We start from the raw sequence: 27973 nt of genomic DNA, 5'->3' as shown, positions 1-27973 counted from the left end.
CCCATGGACTGCTCCCTACCATGGATACTTCCTCCCAGGGGCTGGTTTTTGGTACTCACAGAACATGCAGGAAGCTACGATGCTATTAATAAGCTTTCTGCTTCCACAAAACCCTACGCCTAAAATCTCAACCTGAGTTAGCACATTTTCTTCCTTTATTTAGCAACCCATTTCACAACAGCAGTCAATGAGTTGCTGCGAATGCTTACGAGAAAACAGATTGTCAAACCGTGCTGCAGAGGAAAGACTCCACATGCAACTTGAATGTGAGATTCCTCTGCTGATCTCTTCCTTCTCTCTCTTAGCTGAGCAAGGTTGTTTCTTTGCTTACATCTTCTTAGTAATTGAACATAAAGGTTGGCGTGTTATTCAAGCAGCTTGCCGTAGTATTACAACTTCAGTATGCATTTCTTAGTTGTCCAAGCACACATAGAGAGAGATTCCTTCAGTTCTGGCAACAGAACTCCATCTGCTTCAAGCCACGCAAAAGCCACATACAAGCCTCATTTTTTCCACTAAACCCCTTTGTCAGATGCAATGTAAACAACAACTGGGTGCTTCCAGATGGTGTTCCTTGTGAGATAAGTGATCCTCATGCATGGTTTTTCTTCTTCTTCTTTTCAGTGCCCACATGACACCATTGGCTGTCAAAATGCCAACCCATATTTTCCCTTATTTAATCGACATTTATCCTTTCAGATAAGGTGGGGATCTGATAAATGAAACCACAACTGTTGCCAATGAACACTGTTTATGCATTAAGCTTTGTGAATGTTATAATAATAATAATAATAATAATAATAATAATAATAATAATAAATTTTATTTATATCCCACCCTCCCCAGCCAAAGTGGGGCTCAGAGCGGCTAACAGCAGCAAAAATAGCACAATTTACATAAAACAACAGTCAATTAATTAAAATACATGTTGCTGCTTTTTTTTTTAATAGAATCCAGAGTCAGCTCCAGTGCCCAGGGTACCAGCTGGGTTTCTGCATTGCTTTCATTGTTTTCTATGGCAGTGAGACCTCCTGTTGTGCTGCTTTTCATTGGGTTTCATTCAAAATCCACTTTGTTAAATTCTGCAAAGCTCGCTTGAAAAATGGGGAAGTGGCAGGAAGGGTTGTGGCGGGGATGAGGAAAGGGGCTTCCACAAATCACTTTCTTATTACATTTCTCCATCACTGTCCACATAACAGCCAGGTTTGATCAGCCTTCTCCTCTGTGGAACTGATTGATTTGGTTTATTCTCCAAAGGCCCTCTTCTAATTGTCATTAGTTAGTTAAGCAATTAATTTAGAGCAGTATTGGTCGAAATGTTCAGAAACTAATCTGTTAGAGCCGCAGAGAGGAAGAGAAATCAGGCAAGGTGGTACTTATTAGGGGAGCAACATCTGTTGCTGCCAGGACACCAAATTACAAAAGGCAACATGGACACAATTACCTGAACTCCATCAGAAATAATAGGCAGAGGTAGCAGACAGCAGAGGTTGAAAGCAATCTGATTTGACTTGGGGAGCCCTGCCAAATGCCCCCATGGAAAAAGAGAAATCAGAGCAGGGAACCTTCTGCCTCGTAGAGCTTTGGCCTTCAGGAAGAGTTGAATGTGGGCTGCATTTAAAAAATAATAATGGAGGAAAAATATAAAAATTCCATAGGAAGCTAGTCCAGTTTCAGTGGCAGGAAAAGTTGGCCCATATGACCTATACAATTTTGGTATGAATTCTTATTTTGAATAACTGGTTCTGCAAATTTTTACTATTTTGCAGAGGTTTAGTTTTCTTGTGCCATTTATTGGATGAGACAAGGAGGCAGAAAGTTTACAGAATCCCCCACAGTCATACAGAAATCCCCCAAAGAATGTCCCTAGCACAAACGGATGATGCTAGCTGGTACCTCTTTCTCCCCTTCTGCTTTAGCACTAAAATGCTAAATCAGCTGTGTAAGCTGTTGTTGGTTCACAGTCTTCCATTAAGTGCTGTGGGGCTAGTTTGGCACACCCTGAAATTTGGAGGTAATGTCACAAATTCAGGAGTAAAGGATACGCTTTCAATTAAGGGACATGTGAGAAGCCCAGTCCCATGAGTCTGTTCTTTCAAATCCTCACCGATTCTATCATCAGCTCAGTCATTTTACAAGAAATGGATCATTGTCTGAGAGTAACCTTTTGCTCTAGCCATTGAATACTAAAATCTTTCACACATTAGTCACATGAATGCGGTTCCAAGTATAGAAAGGGGCAGGCACAGTGCCAGAGTTATGTATAAGCCAAACAAGCTAAGGTATAGGTTAGGGTCCCACTCTCCTGGGGGCCCCCAAAAAATATTAAAGGGGGGGACTGGTTGTACATTTCCAATTGTATTTCAGTTCAACAATTAACTTTGATAAAATACATATTTTGTTATGTGCAAATGGCTTTAGATACCTATTAGGTCCATAAATCATCATATATTCAACACAAAAAACAGTGACAATTTGTTGTTGACAAAGGGCAGCTTTGTGAAGCAGGCACAACAGTGCAGCTCCCCCCTCAGCTCCCTCTTCTACATGTGGAGATCCCTTCACATAAATGGGGAGCCTCAAGTTGGGGGGGAGAGGTATGGCCCAGTTTTGCACCCTAAAAGTTTTTGCCTGCCCCAAACAAAGCCCATTTATTTATTTATTTATTTATTTATTTATTTATTTATTTATTTATTTATGCTAATTTCAACTAATAGTATTTTAATATTAGTTCAAAGGGTAGGTGGGCTGATCCAGAGGGAGCATAAATACCAGCCTGTCTGCAAAGTCTCTGTTATGCCACATTAATTATCTGAAACCTGCAAGTTAGGCCAATCCAACAATAATGCCTTTTGAAATACGGTATATAAAAAAATATATAAATTGTCCAGCAGCACCTTAGAGACCAACTAATTTTGTTCTGGGTATAAGCTTTCATGTGCATGCACACTGTGTATCTGAAGAAGTGTGCATGCACACGAAAGCTTATACCAAGAACTAACTTAGTTGGTTTCTAAAGTGCTACTGGACAATTTTTACATTTGTTTATTATTATATTATATTATATTATATTATATTATATTATATTATATTATATTATATTATATTATATTATATTTTTTGAGGGCATCAGACCAGCGCGGCTACCTACTTGGATCTGGAATAATGCATTTGTTACCTGGAAGTTTTATAAAATGCTATTCACACTGAAAAATCAAATTCACATCATCGTCATTTTTAACGCACATCTTTTTTGCTTTCTGTATTAAGACATGCATTGACCAACCTCCTTAGAAGTTTTGGAGGAAGTGCTGTAGATGCCACAACAGAAAGTTGCTGGGTGTTTTTTTGTTTTGTTTTGTTTTTTTGCAAGTCTAGTACAAAATAACCCAAAGCCAACAGAAAAGGTTTGCTTAATAGCACACATTCCCAGCAGATAAAGCTCAGAAACCTCTCCTTCTTCAGTGCCTAAGGTTATCCTGGCAAGATTGTAGTGTGGCTGTCAAAATTTGATCATGGACAACCTTGCTGGAAGTGACAAAGATACTGGATCCTTTACATTTTCAGACAAGATGAAGTTTTCAGCATCTGGATTTACACCCTTTGAAATAGATGGTAAAGTATTTTCACTGTTTCATAATGATAGAGACTTTTAAAAGCACAATATCTCAAGGCATTTTACTAGTGTTCAAAGGTGCTTTTCTTTTTAAAGGTTTAATTGGGATTCAATTGCATTAAAACCATTGTCTTATTTAAGTTTGTGCCATTGACAAATTTAGCAGAATATGGCACTGAATGGTTTAACAGCACAATCCTAACCTTGTATACTCAATAAGCCCTATTGAATTCAGTAGCCCTTACTTCCAGGTAAGTGAGGTTAGAGGATTCCTAGGGACCACTACTCACTTTATTAATGTCTATGTGCTTCACATTAGTTAAGAATAGCATGCACGTATTTTAATCCGCCCTTCCCCACAGCATAACACACAAAAATCACACTTATGCTATTTCTGAATATTTCACTTAAAAAAGTGTCAAGTTAAATGTGATTACACAGCATGCCAACTGACACAAGCTGTGTATATATTTTATACTGGGGTATGCCTGCCTACAAGCAGATGTTTCACTGTGCTTTAAAGGAAGAATTAATTTGTCTTGCATTTCAGAATATACAATGAAGGCTATATGAAGATGGATGCTTCCATAAAACAAGCTTTTAGTTGCCTTTGTTGTATTTCTGTGACCAGCAAAGGGAAAGAGGCGAAGGACTTGAGTTCACACAATGGTTTTTTTTGTTTGGGTGTAAACATTAGCTAAACATTCAGTGAAACATGCTTTTCACTCTGCACAGCCCTATTTGCCGTTCTGAGAACCCAGCAAATGGAAAGTTTGTCTGGAAATACAACCAAGTTGAACAAAGTTATTAAAAAGTACTATATCACAGCCTGCTTCTGCATGAATTCACTGTCAGCATCAGCCATGCAGCTTGATAGGATCCCTATTTATTCAGAAGCAAGTCATTGATTTTAACTCTCAGTACTTGTGCGTAGGGCGGCAGCCTTAAACAGTAACACAGCACATTGGTCACTCGTTTGCAAGCCAAAAGGATGGAATATCAATTCTTAGTGTGTTCTTTCCTCTCCAAAACTTTAGAACCCAAAGGCCAGAAAAAGACTTGCAAAAGGTACATTTCGGCTCTGGTTACAATATACCTGATTCTGCTCACTGCAGGCTTCGGACTGTTGGCCTATAAAGGTAATTGATTTTAAATGCTATTTCCTGTCCTGAATCTAAAGATAAAAGATTGTGCACTGGTTATATTTTAAATATCCAATAAGTAAATTTGTTTCCAGAAAGGAAACAACCACCAGGACAAGAGGTTAGATGGGGATGAAAGCTGCATCATTTGCTGAAGACCTAAAATGTGTGTTCTCATTTTTAAAAAGAGTTTTAGTCAAACCTTAAAAAACTCAGAAAGAATGGCAGTATAAAACACAAACACACACACACACAAAAGAATTGTTACAAGAGTTGCACGCCACCCCCAATCTCTGCCATGGCAGCAAGATTCCAGGGGGTTCCAGGCACTCACCCAGGGTCATGTTTCCACTGGGAATCAAAACACAGTGGAGACTATCATGTCTTTAAGAGATACGGTTTATTAACACGTATTTACAACCAGGGTACAGGTGGAGGAAGTGCAGAGTTAACAGCATTCACATCCCAAGAAGGGCTTGTCCTTCACAGCAGCTGGGCATTGCATCCAGAGGCTTTCTAAGCACCACCTCTGTGCCTCTGCCCCAGCTTGTCTCCAGCCAGCCCCTATGGCGTCTGCCTTTCAGCTCCCTCCCCAACATAGAGTTGTCCCCACCTCCTGCTTCTCCTTCCCAGAAAACCCCTTGCCAAGCAACTCATTCCCCTTTCCCTGCTGTTCCAAGCCTAGTTTTAAAAGGTGATGATTTCCCTGTATCCTATGTGATCAGTTGGCAAAGACCCATCAACACCTTTTGTCATACTTAATGGCTTCCATCCCAGATGAGGCCCTGGCCTGGAAAGGGAGCTTACCTTGTATTTTTCCACTGGCCTGCATCTTCCCTTCAATACTTCATAAACCAACTAATTCTTACCCCTTAATTAATTTCTAACATTCACTAACTCTAGCAGTTAATTATGGGTTCCCTTCCACCCTCAAACTCTTGTTACCCCGGATCTGTAACAATATATTACAACTCTAAAAGTCCCAAGCATGTAACGTGTTTGTGAAAAACAAACACAAAGGCTGCTCAATTCACAGAGGCCAAATCCCATACATGCGAGTAAATAACCCTCAGACCTTTTGCCTCCCAAGCTATTTCCTCAGATGTTCTCCCATCCAGCCACATGTTAGACAAATTTGTCATCTTAAGAACCCTGGTGACAGCTTGGGTAGAAGTGCTTTCAAGTGCTTCTTATCCTACAGGTTGCTAGTGACTTCTTCATTCTAATGCAGAGCTGTTCAGAATATACTGCTGGGGTAATTAGGAATTACAATATTGTACAAGCCTATTCATCCAAATGGCATTAGGCACTGGTCTTGAACTGGTGGCTTCTGTGACCAGATCCTATATCATAGCTGGATATAAAGTGTGTCATGGTAGTGATATCACCAATTTTTCTTTCTTTTTGGTTGACTTTTTTGAAATAGAAAGAGGGTGAGAGAGAAAAGAACACGGGGAAGAGGGAGAAAGGAGCAAGGAGTAAAAATGATGATGAACAGAACATGCCTGTCTTGCCATATATGGTAAAATAGTCAAAGAGGACCCCATACTGTGGGTTGAGGTTAAAGTTGGGTCACGGGACTCAAAAGGTTGAAGGCTGCTTACCTCAGGGACATTGTAAATGTCCATAAAGCCACACAAACAAGAGCCAGCCCCAGCTGCATGTGCTTCATTTGATTCCTTACCACTTAATGCCTCACGGCTGACGCCTGGAGTATCCGTCGCTTGCAACAGCAATGTGGCTGCTCCAATATTGCTGTGGGTAAATGTGTGGAACCAATCTATCATGTGTGTGATGGGGATGACCATGTGGTTTTCTACCATGCCAGCATCTGGTACTTGAGGGAACTGAAAATGCTGGTGTGTGTGTGAGAGAGAGACAACCAAATTGCCAAATCTGACCGCAAGATTGTTGACCTTCAAATGTTACCTTTGCACTGCAGTGGGCCAGAGTGTGTGAGGTGATTCACGGTCCGAAAGCATTGTGCATGGGGTGCTATGCAAGTTCTGTCCATGGTTCTGGATAGAGCACAGATGGAATCCATCACTGGATGCTCTGTTCCTCAAGGGGTGGGGTGTGCATGTGTTCACTTGGCCCCAGCTGTGGAACAAGTGGCTTTGGGCTGCCACTATCTGGTTATTTTATAGGTCTGAACAATCAGAGAATGCCTGCCCCCAACTACGTTATAGCTTTTGCATGATCGCCCCCTCCTAAGTTAATGAAGTCATAGCCAGTCAATAGCAAATGGATTAAGGAAGGGGAAGTGGCCTTGTTGTGGTGTGCTAGCCCTACTACTTTGTGGACACAAGGAGTGGGGGAGTTGGTGCCGTCCGTCATCATTCACACTATAAGCAATAGGCAAACAGTTGCACAACCATATTTTACATGGCAGTAGTAACAATAATAGATGTGCTGCTGGAGAGTGGGGTGGAACCACATTCTCCCAGGTACAAAACACTATGACACCGAGGCTCACAAAATGTAGTATCTTTGCAATCGCTAGAAAATACATCTAGGCACATAGGAGCCTGACTTATAACGAGTCAGAACATTCTTGCTCAGAATTGTCTACCCTGACGTGCAACTGGTCTCCAGGGTTTAAGACAGGGAACATTCCCAACCCTACCAGGAGATGGAGCCTGGGACATTCTGCATACAGGACAGGGGTTCTGCCTCTGAGTTATGGCCCTTTCCCGTTGCACATTTGCTGCACTGAAACCTGGCTCTTGAGAAGACCTTGTGACTCTTAGATTTGGATAAAGGGGGAAGTTCTTCACTTTAAAATGCAATCCTATACATGTCTGCTTAGCAGTATGTTCCTTGGTGACTGGGTTGCAGTCTTAGTACAGTATTGCATTACCATATAGGGAAAATAACAAAATGAGTGTAGAAGGTTAACATTTGATTGGCAGCTGTTAAGAAAGAGGCGATGCACATGATTCACTTCCTCCTGGAGCCGGATTGGGCGGCTCCTGCAGACTAATCTGGATGCTGCCTTCTAGGATCCTACTTGCCTATTGTTCTAGGATCCAAGCTCAGTACATAACACAAAACATTGTACTTTACCTATGTCATGATTTCTTCTCCTCTTCTTTCAGTCTATGAGATGAACAAAGACTTGGAAAAGAACAAAGTCAACTTACCTTTAGCAGAAAAACTGGCAAGCTATTTTGTCAATGACAGCATGCTTGCCAATGATATTGAGCAAAAGGAGGCAAGCTCACAAAGACAAGGAGACAATTGGATCAGAAATCTAAAGGATGAAATTCACATAATCAAACTGAGCAACCAACATTTACAATGGAGAATGACCAATTTTACAGGTATTTTCTTGCTTCTCCTTGGCTGGACATCATTTTGGGGGGCAGTTAATGTGTGAATAGGCATTTCAGTAACCTTCCCATCCAATCTTACATGTTTCACATGAACTACACAAAAGACAGGGTGTGTGTTTTTTTAACAAAAAAGCAAGGGAAGGGAAAGAGAGGAGGAATCAAGATGTGAGGAAACAGTATATACACACAGAATGGGAAGGTAAAGCCAATAAAAGTAATCACCAGTGGTTATTGAGTCCATTACAGGAGCTACTGCCTTGGCTGGCAATTAGGCCTTCCGTCTTATTGAATAAGTCATTAATGCAATCTATAATCGGTGTTTGAGCCTCTCGGAGAAAGGAGCCAGTCTCTCTAAGACAATTTGTAGTGAAGAGAAATGCATTAACGGCTCATTCAATAAGGCTGAAGCTTTCTCCAAATGGTACCTTTGCACTGCATGGCTCTCTGGCTTCACAGTAAAGGTATGTATGCTGAAACAAAGAAAGAGCAGTGCTCTGATGCAGCCCAGCCCATTGTCAGGAGCCCAGTCCTGTTTCTAAAGCTGAGCTTGTCAATAACAATAGCCTGCTACTGTCCAAGGTATGAACTGCAGCATTAAGCAGTTTCATGAGAAAGTCCAGCTCACTTACTCTAAGCCTGTACAGCATCCTGAGGACAAGCAAGATCAGAGTAAATTTGGGGGAGGGAAAAACATTTTTTGGACTCCCCATTAAAACAATTGTCCTCTTTTGCTACAGTTTTCACTGAAACAAATGAGCTGGTGGAATTCTGCCTAGAGTTTGTTCATTTTGAAGAAAAAGTGGTCATCTTACGAGATTAAAGGTTACATTTTAACTGTAGACTTCTTCCGCCATTGGTAGGAGATTTCTGGTAGCTATCAATATCTGTTTCAGAACAACTGGAAAGCCGTGCACTTCAAGGGCCTCCGGGACCTCCAGGTGGGTGGAAACGCATCATTTTGAATCTCTCCATCTACAGCTCTTGCCCAAGTCCTATGAAGCAGCTGCAGATGACCCAACAGCCCTATTTGATTGCTCTCATTTATTTTATTTTCATATTTTATTATTTACTCTCAGACAAATATATGACAAATAACATAAACAGAATGTACAATTACAATCATAAAATTTACAAACCACAAAAGCAACTGATATGAGAGTAACTAAATTCGGCATTCACCAACACAGAAACAAGTACCCGATAGGATTGCAAATTCATATGCACAACACAGTTTCATGTGACATTCAAACCAGGAAACTGTGGTTTAAGGACAACTTCCAAACCAGATTATGAAATCCAAACCAAGCTAGGAATGAGCACATGGCTCATTTTTTTCTACTGTACAATCTTGTGTTAAGATTGTGGTGCCTGAATGGGATCACCGAAAGATGCAGAAATATATTTGATGTCACATCTTGATGAGTGAAAATTTACATCTTCAATAAAATGAAATAACAGGCAGGCAGGCAAACAGTGTTCAATGTGAACCCCATAAAATTATGTGACTAATATGTGGCTTTGATTAAGTGAGGAAAGGTAGGAGCTTCAGCCATTTGCAATAAGTACATTGTATTCGAGTTGCAACACACACATGTTCTGGACATCTTTCAGGAAGTAAAGGTGAGAAAGGAGGCATCAGCTTAAGAGGAAGCCAAGGAGAGCCAGGACCAAAGGACAAGCAAAAAACATGAAATCTCAAATCTTCAAGGAGTGGAGGGGGATGGGGATAAATATTTAACATTTTTGACATGCTGTTGTTGTTTTCAGGTGCAGGATTGCCTGGACCAAAAGGAGAAATTGGTAATGTTGCTTGCCCAATTCTGGCACTATAATACCTGTAAACATTTGGGCAATTCCCTTGAACCCACAATTGAACGGAAGCACTTCAGATAGTTTTTACACTGGGTCTATGGCAGGAATTGTCGAAAGGGATGATCAGCTCTTCTGTGCCCCTATAATGGTGATGTAGTGCCTTTGCAAGCCTGTAAGGAGAACATACATTTTAAAATCAATCAACCGTACTTCCCAAATGCTCCAGCAGAATCCAATGAGAGTAGAGGGCGCAGTTCCTTTGAGTTTAGGAGGGAAAGCGATGGGAAGTGCATGGCCACACCTCATTCTGGATAGAGATGTTAAACTCAAGATAGGAGCCCTTCTTTTAAAGGGGAGGAGAAAATGGGATTGAATTGGAGAAAAGAGTCAGGGAATATTGATACTTTGCTAACTCCTCCACTGTCCTACTGCAATCCTTGTTTCTCCCATCCATGTTTCTTTCTTCTGAGTTCTAGGTGTGTGTTTATATAGTGACATGCCCTTAGTGATATTTGGAAAGGGTCTTCATATTCCATTTTCTATATAAGTTTTTTGGTAAGTAAATGCTACTGTAGTCAATGGGACTCACTTCGAGGTAGTTGCAAAGAGGACTGCAACCTCAGTGTATTTATATTTTAGGATCTCCAGGAATGAGAGGACCTCCAGGTACCCAGGGAGAGAAGGGCGATACAGGTAATGAAAGAAGAGCTGTAGAAACAAATGTTGAAAAGCAGGGGAAATTCCACCTCATTTGCTTTTCAAGCTTACTATTATTTATAATAATTTTTATTAAGTTTTCAATTTTACATTTCAAAATAAACATTTTACAAACTTTAAAATATCCATTCTTCTTTTTTCATGTTTCATTTTACGTATCATACATTCCTGCTTATTTTACTATAATCATTCAAATCAGTTTTCCACTTTTACATCCCTCAAAAATTAATTACTCTGCTGAATTGATCTTAGTGTTGCCAGCATTTTCAGCTGTATAGTTATTTTCCATATATTCAACTCCTTTTTTTCCCATTTTGTAATACCATATAATTTAACCTCCACCTAAACGAAGAACATTTCTCACCTGTTAATACTGTTATCAAGATGGCATTGTGATCAGATAATGTCTTGGGTTGAATGTCTACCCCTTTTACCATACTTGTTAATTTTTCCAAAGCCAAAAAAAGAATGTACAATTACAATCATAAAATTTAAAAACCACAAAAGCAACTGATATGAGAGTAACTAAATTCGGCATTCAACAACACAGAAACAAGTGCTTGAAGAATTGTTTGCATTTGAAAAAAGTAAATTGGCAATCTAATGGATGCTTAAGTCACCATATGTCAGTTAAGTCAAAACTGGACACCATATCAAAAAAGGCAGTTGATAATTTCCCTTCTTCTCCACTTTATTATTATTTCTCTGTATTTTTATTTCAGGAACCATGGGGCCAAAGGGTTCAAAAGGAGAGCAAGGACTGCAAGGTAAGGCCCCTTCCACTGGCTTGCAATGGATGAAAGCATATTAGATGTAATGTCAGCAGCATTCTGATGCACACTGAGAAATCTTCTTTGCATTACACCACTGGCACTACCAGAGTAACTGAACCAGCATTATGGCAATAATCCAGATCAGGGTAGCCAATGTGGTGCCCTCCAGGTTTTGCCAGACTACAACGTTCATCAGTCCCAGCCACTTTTGCCAATGATCTGGGATGATGGAAGTTGTAGGTCAACAGCATCTATCCCTGATATTGATTTACACCAGCCTTCCCAAACTTGGTGACCTCCAGATGTTTTTCACTATCATTCCCTGCATTCCTGACCATTTGGCTATGCTGACTAGGCTGGCGGGATTTGTAGTCCAAAACATCTGGAGGTCACCAGACTGGGGGGAGGCTGATTTACAGCAATCTACCCAGTTGTAGAATGCAGGGGCGGGAAAGGGGGGCAGTGGGGGCGGGCCACCCTGAATGTCACCCCTGAGGGGGGTGACAAAATGCCAGGCGGCACTCACCACAGGGCCTGCAGTGTGCCTGAGCCATGCGTCTCTCCTGGGAGTGACACAGTGGCTTGTGTGACTGCAAGCTCCCCACAGCCCAAACGGTCCACCTACCACCTTCCCCTCAGCTGTAGGGCGGCTGAGGGGGAGGAGGCAGGCAGATTCCTTAGAGGCCCCATGGAGCATCCTGCCCTGGCTTTCCCCACCCCCATGGACAGTTGGCCCCACCCTGCACACCGCCCCAGGAGCCCGATCAGCTTGCTCCACCGCTGGTAGAATGTGCCATTCTTATTGTTTTTTCTTAAAATAAACCCCTCCCCCCCAGTTTTGTATATGCACATAAGAACTTTGCTGGATCAGCCCAGAGGTCCACCTAGTCCAGCATTCTGTTTTCAGCTGTAACAAGCCATATGTCCCTATGAAATTCACAGATTTGGGATGGAAATGATAGATATCCCCTGTGCTTTGTCCTCACCTTTGGTAATCAGAGGTAGCTGCGATTGTCTCTGAACATATAAGTCCCCTCTGGCTTCCAGAGCTAACAGCCATTCCTAGATCTACCTTCCATGTGCACGTTTATCCAAATGCATGTCAAGTTGAGAGTGTCAGTTTTTCAAGAATTAAGGCCAAGCTAGAAACCAGTGAGGCATATTTACAACCACCCAGCTGGCAGTCCTGCTTTGAGCGAGGATTCAGACAACTCAACCAAGGTGATAGAACAAAACACACAGCTGCTTAAACTAGGAGAAAGCAATGACTGGAAACTAACAGTACAAATTTCAGATGATTTAGAAGACTCAATGGCTGTGTGAGGACCCAATAAAAGGTCTGGCTTCTGACAATCAGTATGTCATAAGATGCCATCACAAGTAAGCCAGTTTCCTCAAATTGCAGCTTTCATGCATCCTGGGAAGAATTAACATGTACATTTCTGATGGCAAGGCATCGTGTGACCATTGTAAACATTCTGCAATATGCACAGACAGAATTGTTTTAAGACCTGAAACCACTTACATCAAATTACAGTGGAACCTTGGTTTTCAAACTTAATTTGTTCCAGGAGTCGGTTCAACTCCCGAAACCATTTGAAAACCAAGGCACAGCTTCTGATTGGCTGCGGGAGCTTCCTGCACTCAAGCGGAAGCCACGTCGGACGTTAGCCTTCCCAAAAAAGTTCGCAAACCGGAACACTTAATGGTTTGCGGTATTGGGGAGCTGATTTGTTCGTCAGCTAAGCCATTCGAGAACCAGGGTACCACCATGCTTCCAAAAGAAGGCAGTGGAATCACTAGTGTAGCAACTGTGTTGCTTTAAAACAAACAAATAAATAAATCACAAATTTTTTCGGGTGTGTTTTTAAAAAATACAGGTTTAAATGGACTTGATGGTGAAAAGGGATCTGAAGGAAATCTTGGGCCAGCTGGTCCAAAAGGTGAACCAGGAACAAAAGGGGAAATAGGAGACAGGGGACCTCAAGGTAAGACTTTGCCAAGAGTGTTAATAATCTTTATGATATTTAATATTTGGAGAAATTTGCACTAAAATGCTGATGATTTTCATGAGGACTTAAAAATAAGAATAATTGCAAACTGATATGGAAATGTGGAGACTTGAACTTCAGACTGGAGAAATGGACAGATTCACCCATTTCTAGATAGGACTGTTCTCCTGCTTGCTTGAGTTGATCCAGCTTGTATCAGTTGGTCACCGCATGCAATGGTGTGGAATAGTATGAAGATTATCACTGTTGCCCATATTATTAATCATTATACTGACTTCCCTAAGATACTGGGAGGCAGGAGCAGAATTGTGTTTTTCTGAACTACTGCCTGTAGACTGTCCTGTATATCTCAGAAACTAAACAGGCGGTGGAGTCACCGTTCCCCCTTTGAAATGATCGCTAGCAATGTGGACCAGCTGCTGACCAGGTAAGTGACTTAGAGGAAGGTCAGCACCCTAATGCATGTTGGGAGCAGGGCACTTCACTAACCTCCTATTGTTGACCAACTTGTGTAGGCTCCTTGGTTTGGTGCTCTTGGGGCCTGGCATGTGATACCTGCTGAACAATGAACAGTAGAGGGTGTTTAGCATGGTAGGTCAGACATACACCCACAGTTTCCCATCATGCCGGTTTGGATGATGGAGTTGATCTGGGGAGGCAACCAGCTAAACTAGCTGTTTTTATAGACATAACGAGGTATTGGGTTGCTTGTGGTAGCCAAGGCTATATACTTCTAGATTCATTTTCCAGAACTGATAATGATGTTCTTGCAAACATCATTAAATTGGCCTCAAACAGCCCCATGCCAACGTGTCAACTCTATGCATGTCTTTGAAGGAGGCCAACAATATGTATAATGTCCTATTTTCTTTATACACTGCGTCACAGAATCAGGCACTGGAAAAGGGAGAGAGCAAATTTAACTCTGTACAGTCTAATATTTCATTTGGGGCATATGTGTATGCAATACAGGCAATGAGTATTTAATTATCTTTCTGTCTCTGATTAATGAAAAGGTGTTTATAGTAGGATTTATCTGGTACAAACTAATACAGTGTAATTTATATGCATAAGCATGTGTGTGTTTGGCTAGTTGGAGATATTGTGAAGTCAATTTCTGAGTTGTTTGTATCATGTATAAGCCAGAGTTTTGTCTTAGTTAAACAGAAGAATTATGCAACGTGTAACTTCCATTAAATTGGCATTTGCAAGCCTTAACAGGGGCATGCATGCTAAAAAGAGAAGGCAAAACCCTCCCCCAAAAAACCAGAGCATCACCAATGCAGAAAAGAGCCAAGATAATGCATAGAAGATTGAGAAATGGATCAAATTTTCAGTATACTTTTCTTGACAGTAAGATTTCTTAAAAGTGCACGCCAGCTAAAAGCTAGGTATGAAACCATTAGCCTCTCTAGTGAATTGGCATTTATTAATTAATGTTTCCATTTTATGTAATGTACTTTACAGGAATACAAAGGAATTTAGTATTATTATTGATTTATTATTCAAGGCCGCCCCCCTCCCTCTGCACCCCTGGCACTAGAAGACCCTCTTTATCTTCAGCAGTTGTGTAGAATGGAAAATCCAGCAGGCATAGCTTTTCTTGTCCTGTTTAAGTTATAGCAGACCAAGTTCCTTCTTCCATTGGAGCCCTGGCTTTCTTGCTTCCTTGCTTCCTGAAACCTAAGAGAGAGAGGAAAGGCAGAGTTCATACCCTCCAACATTTCTCCAATGAAAATAGGGGCATCCCATTCCATAATGATAATTTTACTGTTTATACCCCACTCATTTTATTAGGTTGCCCTGCACTCTGGGCAGCTTCCAACATGTATAAAAACATAACAAAACATTAAACATTGAAAAAAACATTCCCTATAGAGGATTGCTTTCAGACAGCTCAGGAGGTGGATAACTCCATACCCTCTAACATTCCTCCAATGAAAATAGGGACATCCAAAGAAAAAGTGGGACATTCTGGGATCAAATCAGAAACCAGGATGGCTTCTCTAACTCAGGGCCATCACTGGAAAATAGGGACACTTGGAAGGTCTGAGAAATAGCAACACACACACACATAACACACAGTTAAAGGAGGGCTTTATGCTCCATCTTATGAATAAGGGTGAGGAACCTGTCTTAAAAAGTGGAAATTCATTGTTCTGAAAGTGTGTCCGTAAGAGAAGGCAACTATCGTGCACAGAAAATGAGGACTGGAGGAGAGAGGGAGTTGCAAGCCAGGAAAAATGACTGTGCTGTCAGCTTGTTCAGCAACGTTACATGAATGTTTAAAGTAGCTGAAACAGTTAAATAGGGAGCAGCAGTAGAGACAATACTGGCAGGCAGACTCAAGACTCAGCATTGTCTCTCCCAAGCCTAAGCTCAGCCTGAAAACTTTTATCGCCATACTTGTAAAGGGGAAGCCCATGGGTTGTTTGACTGGGACCTGGAAAGGACACTGCCCACCTTGTACTCTCAGGTTGAATATCAGTTAGGTTGGGCAGCCTAGTGCAGTTCTATACAGTTTAGCCCTCAGGGTTTGTGATGGTCACCAAGCAACAAAATATTGACCCCGTCTCTTCCAGGAGCTTTAAAACAAAAGCCGCATAAAATCAACATGCATTGAAAGCTTCTTCAGTGTTTGGAGTGGTTAGGGGAGAGGTTATTAAGAGTTTTATTGTTTCCTTTGGCAACACTTACACATTGTTCTAACTTGGGAGTTTATGGGCAGATAAGGAATCTAATAAATAATATATTGTATGTGCTAACGCCTGAAACAAGCTTGTTCTATAGGTCTTCCAGGACTCCAAGGACCAGCTGGTGCAAAGGGGGATCTGGGCCCAAGAGGACCAGTTGGTCTCACAGGAGAGAAGGGTGTGCAGGGAGAACGAGGCCTGCCAGGTGAGTGGACACAGCAAAGTGCCAAAGCTAAACAACATCTGCCATGTTTTTAGGCTTGAGACTAGCCTTACTGACTTAGCCCAACACTCCCTGAATCTTCATCTTGTCTGTGCTGGTTTCAGAAACCGTAAGGTAAGAATATAACCAGAGAAAACCATGCCTGGATCTTGTCACTCTTAAGGGTAAAGACAGACAGGCATTCTAAGGCCTGGTTTGCACAACAGGGGAAGCTAAACCATGGTTTATCAAGACCACACAAACTGAATAGTTCTTCCTTCTGCGTATTTCTGTTAATCTTCTTGGAACCCAGTGATACTGTTTGCCACAGTTACATGCAGGCATGCACAAATAGCTGCTGCTTTTCTCTTTTCATCTTATATTGAAAGTTCAGATGTCTGATCATCATCATTTTTTGTATGCCGCCTTTCTATAGTTAAAACTATGTTCAAGGAGGCTTACAGCAGGAAAAGATTTACATGATTACAAACATAGCAAAAGAAGTAATAAACAATAAATAAAATGCAATGAAAAGTACACAACCAAATCGAACAATTTCCACATAAATTATAAGATCAAAAATTAATATCAATAGCAGCAACAACAACATTACCCCTGCTAGCAACACCCCCTATGGCCCAGTCCAAGACTCTGTTCCCGTTCCTATTCTCATGCCTCCTTATATTCTGTTAGCCATTTGTAACTTAGCTGCAAAATAAAGATAGAAGCATCCCATATATTAGCAATTTATGTTCTTTTGTGTTCATTTATGTTCTCTTATGTCCATTTATGTTCTATTTCAGGTACACGTGGTCCCCAAGGACCTCCTGGACAACCAGGTATATTGCAATTAACCTCCTGGACATCCAGGTTAAATGCAATTTAACACAAATACTTCCTACCATTTGTGCTTCATTTAAGGTTCTATTTAGACTGCAGTGTTGTACACACTTAAGGTAAAGGTAAAGGTACCCCTGCCCGTACGGGCCAGTCTTGACAGACTCTGGGGTTGTGCGCCCATCTCACTTAAGAGGCCAGGGGCCAGCGCTGTCCGGAGACACTTCCGGGTCACGTGGCCAGCGTGACAAAGCTGCATCTGGCGAGCCAGAGCTGCACACGGAAACGCTGTTTACCTTCCCGCTGGTAAGCGGTCCCTATTTATCTACTTGCACCCGGAGGTGCTTTCGAACTGCTAGGTTGGCAGGCGCTGGGACCGAGCAGCGGGAGCGCACCCCGCCGCAGGGATTCGAACCGCCGACCTTTCAATCGGCAAGTCCTAGGCGCTGAGGCTTTAACCCACAGCGCCACCTGATTTACATGACTGTAAATCAACTGAATCCAGCAGAGCTTATTTCTCAGCAGATATGCCTAGGATTGAACAGTTAATCAACATAAATTTCTCTAACTGTGTAATCCTATACATGTTTAGGGACGCGGGTGGCACTGTGGGTAAAACCCCAGTGCCTAGGACTTGCCGATCGCATGGTCGGCGGTTCGAATCCCCGTGGCAGGGTGCGCTCCCGTAGTTCGGTCGCAGCGCCTGCCAACCTAGCAGTTCGAAAGCACAATTAAGTGCAAGTAGATAAATAGGTACTGCTTTCTAGTGGCAATGTAAACGGCATTCCGTGTGCTGCTCTGGTGCCGGTTCGCTGGAGCAGCTTCGTCACGCTGGCCACGTGACCCAGAAGTGTCTGCGGACAGCGCTGGCTCCCGGCCTCTAGAGTGAGATGAGCGCACAACCCTAGAGTCTGTCAAGACTGGCCCGTACGGGCAGGGGTACCTTTACCTTTACCAGCAGGAAGGTAAACGGCATTTCTGTGTGCTGTGCTGGCTCACCAGATGCAGCTTTGTCACGCTGGCCACGTGACCTGGAAGTGTCTGCGGACAGCGCAGGCTCCCGGCCTATAGAGTGAGATGAGCGCACAACCCTAGAGTCTGGCAAGACTGGCCCGTACGGGCAGGGGTACCTTTACCTTTTATACATGTTTACCCAGAAGTGTAACTCTGTTCAGTGGGGCTTACTCTGAAGTAAATGTGATATGGATTGCACACTAATAATACTTACCCAGTGGTACCTACCTCTGAGTAAACATGCCTAGGATTTTACTAGTAAACTGCTTCTGATTTCACCAACCTGGAACTAACTCCTAAGAATTATTTAAAAAGACAAATATTCATTGAAACAGTTCCATTCTGGGGTCCTAAGGCAAACTACGACTGACCTATCTAGTGAAATACTGCTGGGAAGTTGCTGTTTTGCTTTCTTCAGTGGGTTTGGGGGCAAGAGGTTCAGGATTAACTTGTGCATCACTTGCTACAACAGCAAAAAAGTAAATGCTGATCAGCTGTCATTGGTTGATCAACCGATGCCTCTATGATCATTAAAAGGCTTTTGTTTTCCTCAGGTTTGTCAATAAGTTTGGTGGTGACTTAATAATAGAAATGAATTCTGACTCTCTGGCCTTGTCCATTCTAACTATCATGCTACTCTATAGATTTGCAGCCAAAGTCTGTGGTTATACACACAAACGCAAAATGATAAATCAACAGGAAGCTGGTGTGAAATGACTAAAGAAGACAATTTCCCCTTGTTGGAAGGCAGTATTTAAGAGAGAGGAATCTGTGGAATGCAAGTGCTGTGTTGTTCTGATACGGTGTTGTTGTCAAGGGATGTCTTGTCCTGAGCCTTTGAAAGGATGCGGAACAAAGGAAGCTTCCTGATTCTGAGTCAGACCAATTGGACTATTTAGCTCAGTGTTGTCAACACCGATTGGCAGCAGGTCTCTTGGGTTTCAGGCAAGGGGCAATCCCAGTTGCCAGGGATCGAACCTGGAACTTTATTTCTGCATACAAGGCAGGAGCACTGCCAGCACTAAGCTGCAGTCCTTCTAAACCTTCCCTCGTTCACCAAATATGTGCTTGATTGCTCTCTCAGTGTCATTCTGGCTTTGACCAAGCTTCTTTGGTTCACTTACAAGGTCCTGCAGGCAGGATGGCGCCACCAGGAAGTCCTGGCCCAAAGGGAGCGCAAGGGGAGAAAGGACAGAAAGGAGAAGCAAGCACCGTTCCAGGTATACAAATGGTAATGTTGCTCAATCTCTTGAAATACTGATTCCCAAGAAGTTTCTGACCTGACCGTCCCCTTTATTCTTTCAGGAGTACCAGGAGTGAAAGGCGATCGGGGGGAAAGAGGTTACAAAGGCGATCCAGGTAAAAATATAAATGGAAGTGGAAGAACCCAGTGTGTGAGCCAAACACATCTCATTCAGAGAGATGTGAGATGCCATAAGGCCAGGACAAATCCTTTGCTGTGGTATCTAAGTGTTTTACAGAAATGTATCACCAATGGAAAAGAGTTTTTATTCAAAGTCGGTCTGTTAGTTCTCCAACATTCCCCAGGCTGAATCTAGCTTCAGAGCTATCTGACCTCTGGCAGCCTGGTCAAAAGCTGATCAAGGTATAGTTGGCATTTCCAGTTCCGGAAAAATTACCCAGAGATCTGCTGTAGGTTCTGGTCCACCTTCTCCCCACCCCATTTCTAGCTAATTCAGGATTCTAAGCTGCTTTACAGAAATCAATGGGACATAGTCTCTCCTGTGAAAATTCCCTGAGGAAAATAGCCATGGAGTGGTGCAATACTCATTCCTAGCATGGATCTCCTGTCCTTTTTTTTTGTGTGTGTGTGGAAATAAATCAGACCACTGGTCCATCTAACTCAGTATCCAATGTGGACTACAGCTCCAGTAATCTCTGACCATGATTCACGTTGGCTGGGGCTGTTGTGAGTTTGAATCGAGCAGTGTTTGGAGTGTACCATGTTGGCTACATTGGCCTATGATGACTGGCAGCTGCTCTCTAGATTTAGATGGGATTTCTCCCACTTCTACCTGCAGCAGCAGTGCATGAGGAGGGGCACTCCTCTACGGCCCCAGCACCCTGCTGCCACTCACTGGGACAGGAAGAGGGCGGGGTAAGGCAAGGCAGCAGTGTGATGGGTGGTGTTGGTATGCCACAGGTGTGCACTGCTAACCCAACTTGGCCCTGCGACCGTGGGTGCCTGGGGCTGTGGGTACCATGCAGTGTGCCTGGCCCTGGTACCAAAATTTGTGGGTGCTCAGTCCTTTCAAGGGGAAATTTTGTGGCTGCTCAAGCACCCAGGACCCGAGGGAGTTGGCACCTACGTAACCCAGCGTTCCCCTGACGTCTCTGTTGCCTCTCACCCTGCCCCATTCTGGTTAGCAGCTCCCAATCCACCTCCCCACTCCCCATGCATCACAGCTGTCTAGATGGAGGTGGCAGGGCTCTTTTGCCTCCGCATAGTTAAAACTTTATCTAAATACATACATGTAGTAGAATTTTGAATATTAAGCAAAAGTTTGAAATTCCCATTGTCTTTGGATTTGCCACTTTATATTCTTTCCCCCTCCCTCCGCCCCCATTATTTTAGGCATACCAGGAAGTAAAGGGTCGAAGGGAGATCAGGGAATGACAGGTAAGGCATTTGCTGGAGTTCTTAAATGAAAGTGACGACTCAGTAGAATCAAAGCTGTGTACTCCATACCTTTGGCCCAGTATACTTGAAGGAGCATCTCCACCCCCATTGTTCAGCCCGGACACTGCAGTCCAGCGCTGAGGGCCTTCTGGCGGTTCCCTCACTGCGAGAAGTGAGGTTACAGGGAACCAAGCAGAGGGCCTTCTCGGTGGTGGAGCCCGCCCTGTGGAATGCCCTCCCATCAGATGTCAAGGAAATAAACAACTATCCGACTTTTAGAAGACATCTGAAGGTTGCCCTGTTTAGGGAAGTTTTTAATGTTTGAAGGTTTATTCTGTTTTTAATGTTCTGTTGGAAGCCACCCAGAGTGGCTGGGGAAACCCAGTCAGATGGGCAGGGTAGAAATAATAAATTCTTCTTCTTCTTCTTCTTCTTCTTCTTCTTCTTCTTCTTCTTCTTCTTCTTCTTTTTTATTATTATTATTATTATTATTATTATTATTATTATTATTCTCCCCAGAGTGACTTACAGTTAAAACATAATGCAAAAATACAATGCAATGCAGTATTAAAATGCAGCAAAGCTATAATAGTGACATGGGCATATAAACTCTCAAGAGGACGAAGCAAAAACCAGTACCCCAACTACTTAAAAAGTTGCTTTAAAAGCTTGGGGAAATAAAAATAGCTTGAGCCTCCCTAGAGAGAGCAATCATGAGATCGGGGAAGCACTACTGAAAAGGATCTGTCCCAGTTGCTACCTGGTGAACATCAACTCTGATAATGCCTCTTTTTTGACTGAAGGGAGGATAGAGAGGAATATGTGACTGTGTGCAGAAATTAGCCTACAGTACAAATTCACATTCCTTGCTCCGCTGAGTTTTATCTAAGGGCCACATTCCTTTCCCTGCAACTTTCCAGGGGCTACATGCCAGAAATTTGATGGATTGCTGTGTTACATTCTAAAATTAATTGACGTTTGACTTCTATTGTAATGATGTAGTGATTTGCAATTTTGCTGTTCTGATGTGAGCCACTCTGAGCATGTTTTAATGGGGAAAGTGGCATACAGATTTAAATAATAAATAAATAAAGCCCACTGTGTTCCCCAGGGCTTACTCTGTGTTTAGGACCACAACCCTTAACTTTCATTTCTGTGGAAAAGGCAGAGGAATGGCAGGATCCATTTGGTTATTGCACAATAATGGTTTCATGGCTTCTGCAGGTAATGCCTCTTGTGCCATTTGCTGTTGTCTTGTCCCTGTGAAATTGAGACACCCACCTTTCTTACTTAGGGAGCAAAGGCATGCCTGGTGAAAAAGGAAGTAAAGGAAGTGCTGGATCTAATGGGGTGAAAGGCGAACCAGGAAGAAAAGGAGACAGAGGCATTCAGGGATATACAGGTAAAAGAAAGAAGGCAAGACAGAAAGAGACGACTGATTACTATCTGATGTGCTTTATATTGGCACCAAGTTCATGGCAGAGATTACTTCTGAACTGGGAATTTTCTTATTCATAGTCCAGTTTCTTAGCCACTATATTCCAGCAGTTAGCTCCAAGCCACAGTTTGCAATGATCATTACATTTGGTTTTCAACCTGTGGTTTGACCTAACCATGGTTAGCAATGTTGCACTGTGCTTAGAGTGAAATTGAACATGAGAAGGCAGGAGAAGGAAGAGGAAGAGGGCATGTCTTGGTCGCGGGGGTCGTTCCCCATCTCCTGAATATGATTAGGAAACTTGGCAGCTTTTGCACTAGGCGAAAACCAGAAATACTGATATCTTATGCAGTTAAGGGAAACTCAAAAAAAAATTCATTTGAACCTAATTAATGCAAAAAATCATCTAGATGTGCCATCAATCATTTGTTCCTTTTGTGTTAAATCAGGAGCAACAGGAGCACAAGGGATTAAAGGTGAAAAGGGGGATTCAGGCAAGTATGGTCTTTTTCTCTACAAGTATATAAACTTTACCCAATCCAATGTTCCGTGGAGCTTCATTGTACATATGGAGTACATTAGACATGGGTGGCGCTGTGATCTAAACCACTGAGCTTCTTGGGCTTGCCGATCAGAAGGTCAGGGGTTTGAATTTCCGTGACGGAGTGAGCTCCCATTGCTCTATCCCAGTTTCTGCTAACCTAGCAGTTCAATAGCATACCAGTGCAAGTAGATAAATAGGTACCACTGTGGCGGGAAGGTAAATGGCGTTTCCGAGCGCTCTGGTTTCCATCACAGTGTCTCGTTGCGCCAGAAGCGGTTTAGTCATGCTGGCCACATGACCCGGAAAGCTGTCTGTGGACAAACGCTGGCTCCCTTGGCCTGAAGCAAGATGAGCACCGCACCCCATAGTCGCCTTTGACTGGACTTAATCATCCAGGGGTCCTTTACCTTTTTACCTTTTTATTGTACATATGGAGCCCCACATGAAGTGAGGCTTCTCTGTTTCGTTTGGTGTCTGAGAAGAAGAACACTAGAGGCACAATAACTTGCTTATCAAGCTTTCTCTGTTAGTGAAGCAAATGTGGGACAGCTTCTCCTTGTGTAGGGAGTCCTATTAGGCTTGTAAGAAGGCATCGACTTCTGTTCCAACCCACATTCATTGCTGTTTCTGTCCCACTGCACTTCATATTCTGACAAAAACTACATTACTTATCTCGCTGTCCGCCACGGTGGAATTTTACATTGTTAATTCCGTTATCATTACATTATTCTGCACCATTCATTTCAATGCAAAAGAACACAATGCAAGGTATGGGGGGGGGGAGCCATCAATTACACATTATTTGTGGACTGAAAACAACAGTGAACACCCAACAAATCAACTTTGGCCATTTATGTTTCTGTTTCCATTGGAAGCTTCCACCATCCGTGATTCATTTCCATGCACACCAGTCAGTAGGGTCAAGGAAACAGTACTGTCAGGGAACTGACATCAGAGCGAAAAGCGGAGGCAGGGCTCCAGAGCGATGCCGGAGAGGGAACCAGTCGGGGGGAAGGAATTCAGCGTGACACCAATAGAGAGGAGATGGAGGAATCGGTGTCAGGGCTCCAAGACCCTTCAACCGAAACCAGCAGAGAGAGCGCTGGCACGCCCTTGCCATCCCCTTACTTGCGCAGACGCGTTCCGTGCAGGGAACATAGGCGGAGACTTGGGGTCAAGCAGCTTTTATACTGGAAGAGATTCAAGAAACGCCCACTGGCAGATTCTGCAAGTGACTAACAGGTCACGGAGGGCGAGCTCTAACCCTAAACATGTTTGAACAAACCATCTAATTGAAGTGGAGGCAGTTTACGCACGAGTAACCACACTATACCATTACAAGTACTCTAAAGTGCAGCAATGCTACTAGTAACTACTACTACTGTGCACATTATCATTTTTATATGTTTATCACAGATTAGGCTTCAAGTCCCAAGTGATGTCATGTGTCCTTGTGTTACACTGCGAGTTGGCAGCTACTCAGGAACAGCTTCCCTTCAAACCACCATCAGAGTTGATTTGGAAGCTTACAAAGAAATAGGCTGGGAATGTACAACACATATTTCAGCAACCAAAAAGGAGGGGATGTGTAGAGACCACCTCTCCCATCATTTACTCACACCCTGCCCCAAATCTCAATGTGTTGCCTCTGTCTCCTGATGTGCATAAATGTTGCCTTTCAAAAACATCCAACAGGGAGCAGTTCTGTTGTAAGACTTGTTGGAGGACATCAACGTGGTCGAGTTGAGGTTCTGTATTCAGGAGTATGGGGTACCATATGTGACGACAGCTGGGACACTAATGATGGAGCTGTGATTTGTCGGATGCTGGGATTTAGCCGAGTAGTTGAAACCTTCACTGCAACTGCAGGTAATTTATCAGTTCATTCCCTGGCTGATTTAATCAAGTCGCAAAAGATTCAGTTGTGTGTAATTGTGTTCAAAAATAGCAGGGAACATCCAAAACATGTCACTAGAGTAGAGCTAGGCAAGCAGCCTTATGCTGCTCCCCTCTGAATATTCAGTTTGAATCCTTGAGACCCTTTAAAGGGAGTTTTCAAGTGCTTGAAAGACTCTGCCACTCCAAGAGGGAAAAAAAAGGTTGGCCAATGTGATGGGGTAGAAACTCCCTTGCAGATGGTAAATGCCTGCTGGGACTCTCATCCTTCCCAGATTGTTTGTAAAGAGAAGACTCTGTTGTCAGGATCTTTTATTGCTGGGGGTCATGGGAGTTATAGCTGAAGTACAGTTCCCATGCCCCTGGTTGAAAAAGAGACTGGCAGGATCTTCACTTTCCAAATAGTTGGGGAAATGATGAGAGGCTGAGTAGGGATCCCTTCACTTTGAGGAGCCATCTAGTACCTGGCACCCCATCCCAGACCCACAAATCAAGTTCTTTGCTCCTTGGGAGATGGGGTAGCAAGCAGTGGAGGTGTGATCAGAACCTCAACAGGCGCTGCCTGCTCACAGAAGGCTCTGACAGCCTTGGCTTCTTCTCAGAAGAATGTGGAGTGTTCATAGAGTATTTGCTTCGCATGCCAAAAGTCCCAGGTCCAACCAGGAAGGTGTTTCACCACTGGAGCCCAGTGTCCAAAGTGTATTAAAGTATACTAAAGTCTGCTGGAGGCAGTGGAAGACAGGAGTGCCTGGCATGCTCTGGTCACAAAGAGTCAGACACGACTAAACAACAACGAAGTCTGCATGCTTCCTTTATGGCTAAGGAAGTTGCTTTTGAAGTTGCTGCTGTCTGAAATTGTTTGCTGGACAATAGGATGGTAGAAAAGAAAAGAAGAGTGAGATTCTCTTCCCAAGCAATTTTCATTCTGGAGTAATTATGCAGTTGTTATGCAGCTCCAGAAGCATTTCCTAAAGCAGCCTCCCCACCCCCCACCCCCACTTTCCTGGTACTTAGGCATAATGAGATATTAGCATGTGAATCACACGATGGATTGTTGCTTTGTTATTTTTCACCCTTTTCCTCCCTGTGCTAACTCGTTACATGTCTGCTTGACATCAGGCTCTGGACAAATCTGGTTGGATGACGTGGGATGTACCGGAACAGAATTCTCCATTTATTCATGTAAAAAACGTGACTGGGGTCTAAACAACTGCAGTCATAATGAAGATGCTGGGGTAGAGTGTGCCTAATGGAAAACAGTTCTGCTCCGATGTCTGAGAAACAATACCTTAATACTGATGATTCCACGAAGAAGTTTGCATGGCACTGTCCTTCAGAGTGTATCTCTTGGCTAATTAGAGAATGGATTAATTTTGTTTGACTCCTTTAATTCCACTGTACCAACACATCTCTACATTCTCCTTTCCTGATCAAGGCTATTCTAATTGGGTATGTGAGGAATCAACATCAGTAACTGGGCTCACTTTATTAGAAGACCAGTAACTGAACTATTATTGCAGGGGAAGGGATGTAGCTCAGTGGTAAGAGCATCTGCCTTGCATGAGGAAGGTTCCCGGTTCAATCCCTGGCATCTCCAGGTATGGCTGGGAAATATCCCTGTCTGAAACCCTGGAAAGTCACTGCCAGCCAAGCATGGGCAATGCTGAGCTAGATCGACCTAAAGTTTAACTTAGTATAAGGGCACACTCCCTGTGTTCCTAATCATGACACTGAACATTTAAACAGGAACTACATCCTAATCACATTAACTTGGGAGTAGGGTCTTTAGAAAGGCCTACAATCTTAACTGTTTTCAGTAGCCTTCTATTGTGTAATGATTTATCATGCTCTTTTGCTGTTGATGGTTTTGGCTGTAGTCCCGTTTTATTTGGGCTGGGAGAGCTGGATGTGTTTTTATAACTGATAGGTTTGTTCATGGTTTGCATTGGGGAAGTTTGATGCTTGTATGTTGTTCCGTTTTTGTGGAAGCTGCCTTGAGATAGTTTTTCCTTGTAAAGGGCCCCCATATAAATAAATGAATAAATGAAGGACCCATTGAACTCAGGGATGCTGACTTCTGAGTAAGGATGCAGAGGATCCAAATAGAGGAGGGTGACTTGAAAAATATGTGCAGCTGGCTTTTGTAATTCAAACATGCCAAATCATTTTCCAGGTGTCTTCAGCTGGATATTGTCCATAAACCCATTGAAACGTACATCACAGAAACACTTCCGAAAGCAGATGAGACTTGAGGCAACACTTACAGCCTTTGTCTCCCTGAACCTTATGAAAAATAATGCCCATGTTTATTTAGCCTACCTTTCTGTGCCTTGTTCATAACTTCTTCATTTCACTATTTTCCTCCTAGAGCTCTAGCAGTGTTTGGCTGAAGTCACATGACACTGTCCATGATCCCAAGGAAGGATCTGGGTGTGGAGGAGAGAAATGAAACTGTTTCTATTGCCAAAGAGGCAAGCTTCTCCTTTAGAGAGAAAGAGAGAGAGCAGTGACTTGCTCCTATTGCTGGGGGCTGCTGTAGTGAAAAAGGAAGCAAAGCTCTCCAAATCAATGTGCTGATTTATTTCTCGATGCCGTGATAAATGTTGAAATATCAACGTTCACAATGGCTTGCATAGCCATGATTTCCAAGGGGAGTCCCTAGACTCAACGCAGCCAGCCAGCACGGTGTAGTGGTTAAGAGCGGTGGACTCGTAATCTGGTGAACGGGGTTCGATTCCCCGCTCCTCCCCATGCAGCTCCTGGGTGACCTTGGGCCAGTCACACTTCTCTGAAGTCTCTCAGCCCCACTCACCTCACAGAGTGTTTGTTGTGGGGGAGGAAGGGAAAGGAGAATGTTAGCCGCTTTGAGACTCCTTCGGGTAGTGATAAAGCAGGATATCAAATCCAAACTCTTCGTCTTCTTATAGATACATACCAAAAAGCACATAGCAGATGGTGCCTTCCAAATGTGCTGGACTTCAACTCCCATCACCCCTGACCATTGACCATGCTGGTTGGAGCTAAAAGGAGTTGGTAGTCCAACACTGGTCTCCCCTGCCATACGGCACCAATAGGCATTACCATATTAGGATGAGCTGACAGTCCTGTAATAGTAAGTGCAGTGAGTACCATGTTAAACTTTGACTTGTGAGAACTGGGTTCATATTCCTGATCTGCTATGAACTTCACTGGTTGACCTTGGACCAGTCATTGTCTGAGCCTAGCCTCCATAACAAGGGCATCATGTGCCGGACTAGAACTATCCTCCAAACTCCCAAGCTTGCAACACAGGCAAATAACC

At 43.0% G+C, this 27973-nt stretch overlaps 1 protein-coding gene across 3 annotated transcripts; it reads left to right on the top strand.

Annotated features, from left to right (window-relative positions):
* The first annotated feature begins 126 nt into the window (after nt 1-126).
* MARCO (macrophage receptor with collagenous structure) lies at nt 127-26539 on the top strand. 3 transcript variants are annotated; one of them, XM_079993898.1, is made up of 18 exons: nt 128-266; nt 3271-3615; nt 4654-4755; nt 7857-8081; nt 8987-9031; nt 9861-9893; nt 10545-10598; nt 11345-11389; nt 13276-13383; nt 16198-16305; nt 17106-17141; nt 19281-19373; nt 19459-19512; nt 20750-20794; nt 22089-22196; nt 22682-22726; nt 24472-24645; nt 25792-26539. In XM_079993898.1, exons 2-18 carry the CDS (start codon nt 3516-3518, stop codon nt 25920-25922), a joined length of 1506 nt encoding a protein of 501 aa, XP_079850024.1. In that variant the 5' UTR covers nt 128-266; nt 3271-3515; the 3' UTR covers nt 25923-26539. The 3 variants fall into 3 exon arrangements, with proteins under 3 accessions (XP_079850025.1, XP_079850024.1, XP_079850023.1); XM_079993897.1 differs by having other exon boundaries at nt 129-266; nt 22682-22730; nt 24476-24645; XM_079993899.1 differs by lacking the exon at nt 4654-4755 and having other exon boundaries at nt 127-266; nt 22682-22730; nt 24476-24645.
* Nucleotides 26540-27973: the final 1434 nt, after the last annotated feature.

Source organism: Podarcis cretensis (genome assembly GCF_951804945.1).
Source record: "Podarcis cretensis genome assembly, chromosome: 1".
NCBI classification, from domain to species: Eukaryota; Metazoa; Chordata; class Lepidosauria; order Squamata; family Lacertidae; genus Podarcis; species Podarcis cretensis.
This window is presented reverse-complemented; position numbering and strand designations above follow the sequence as displayed.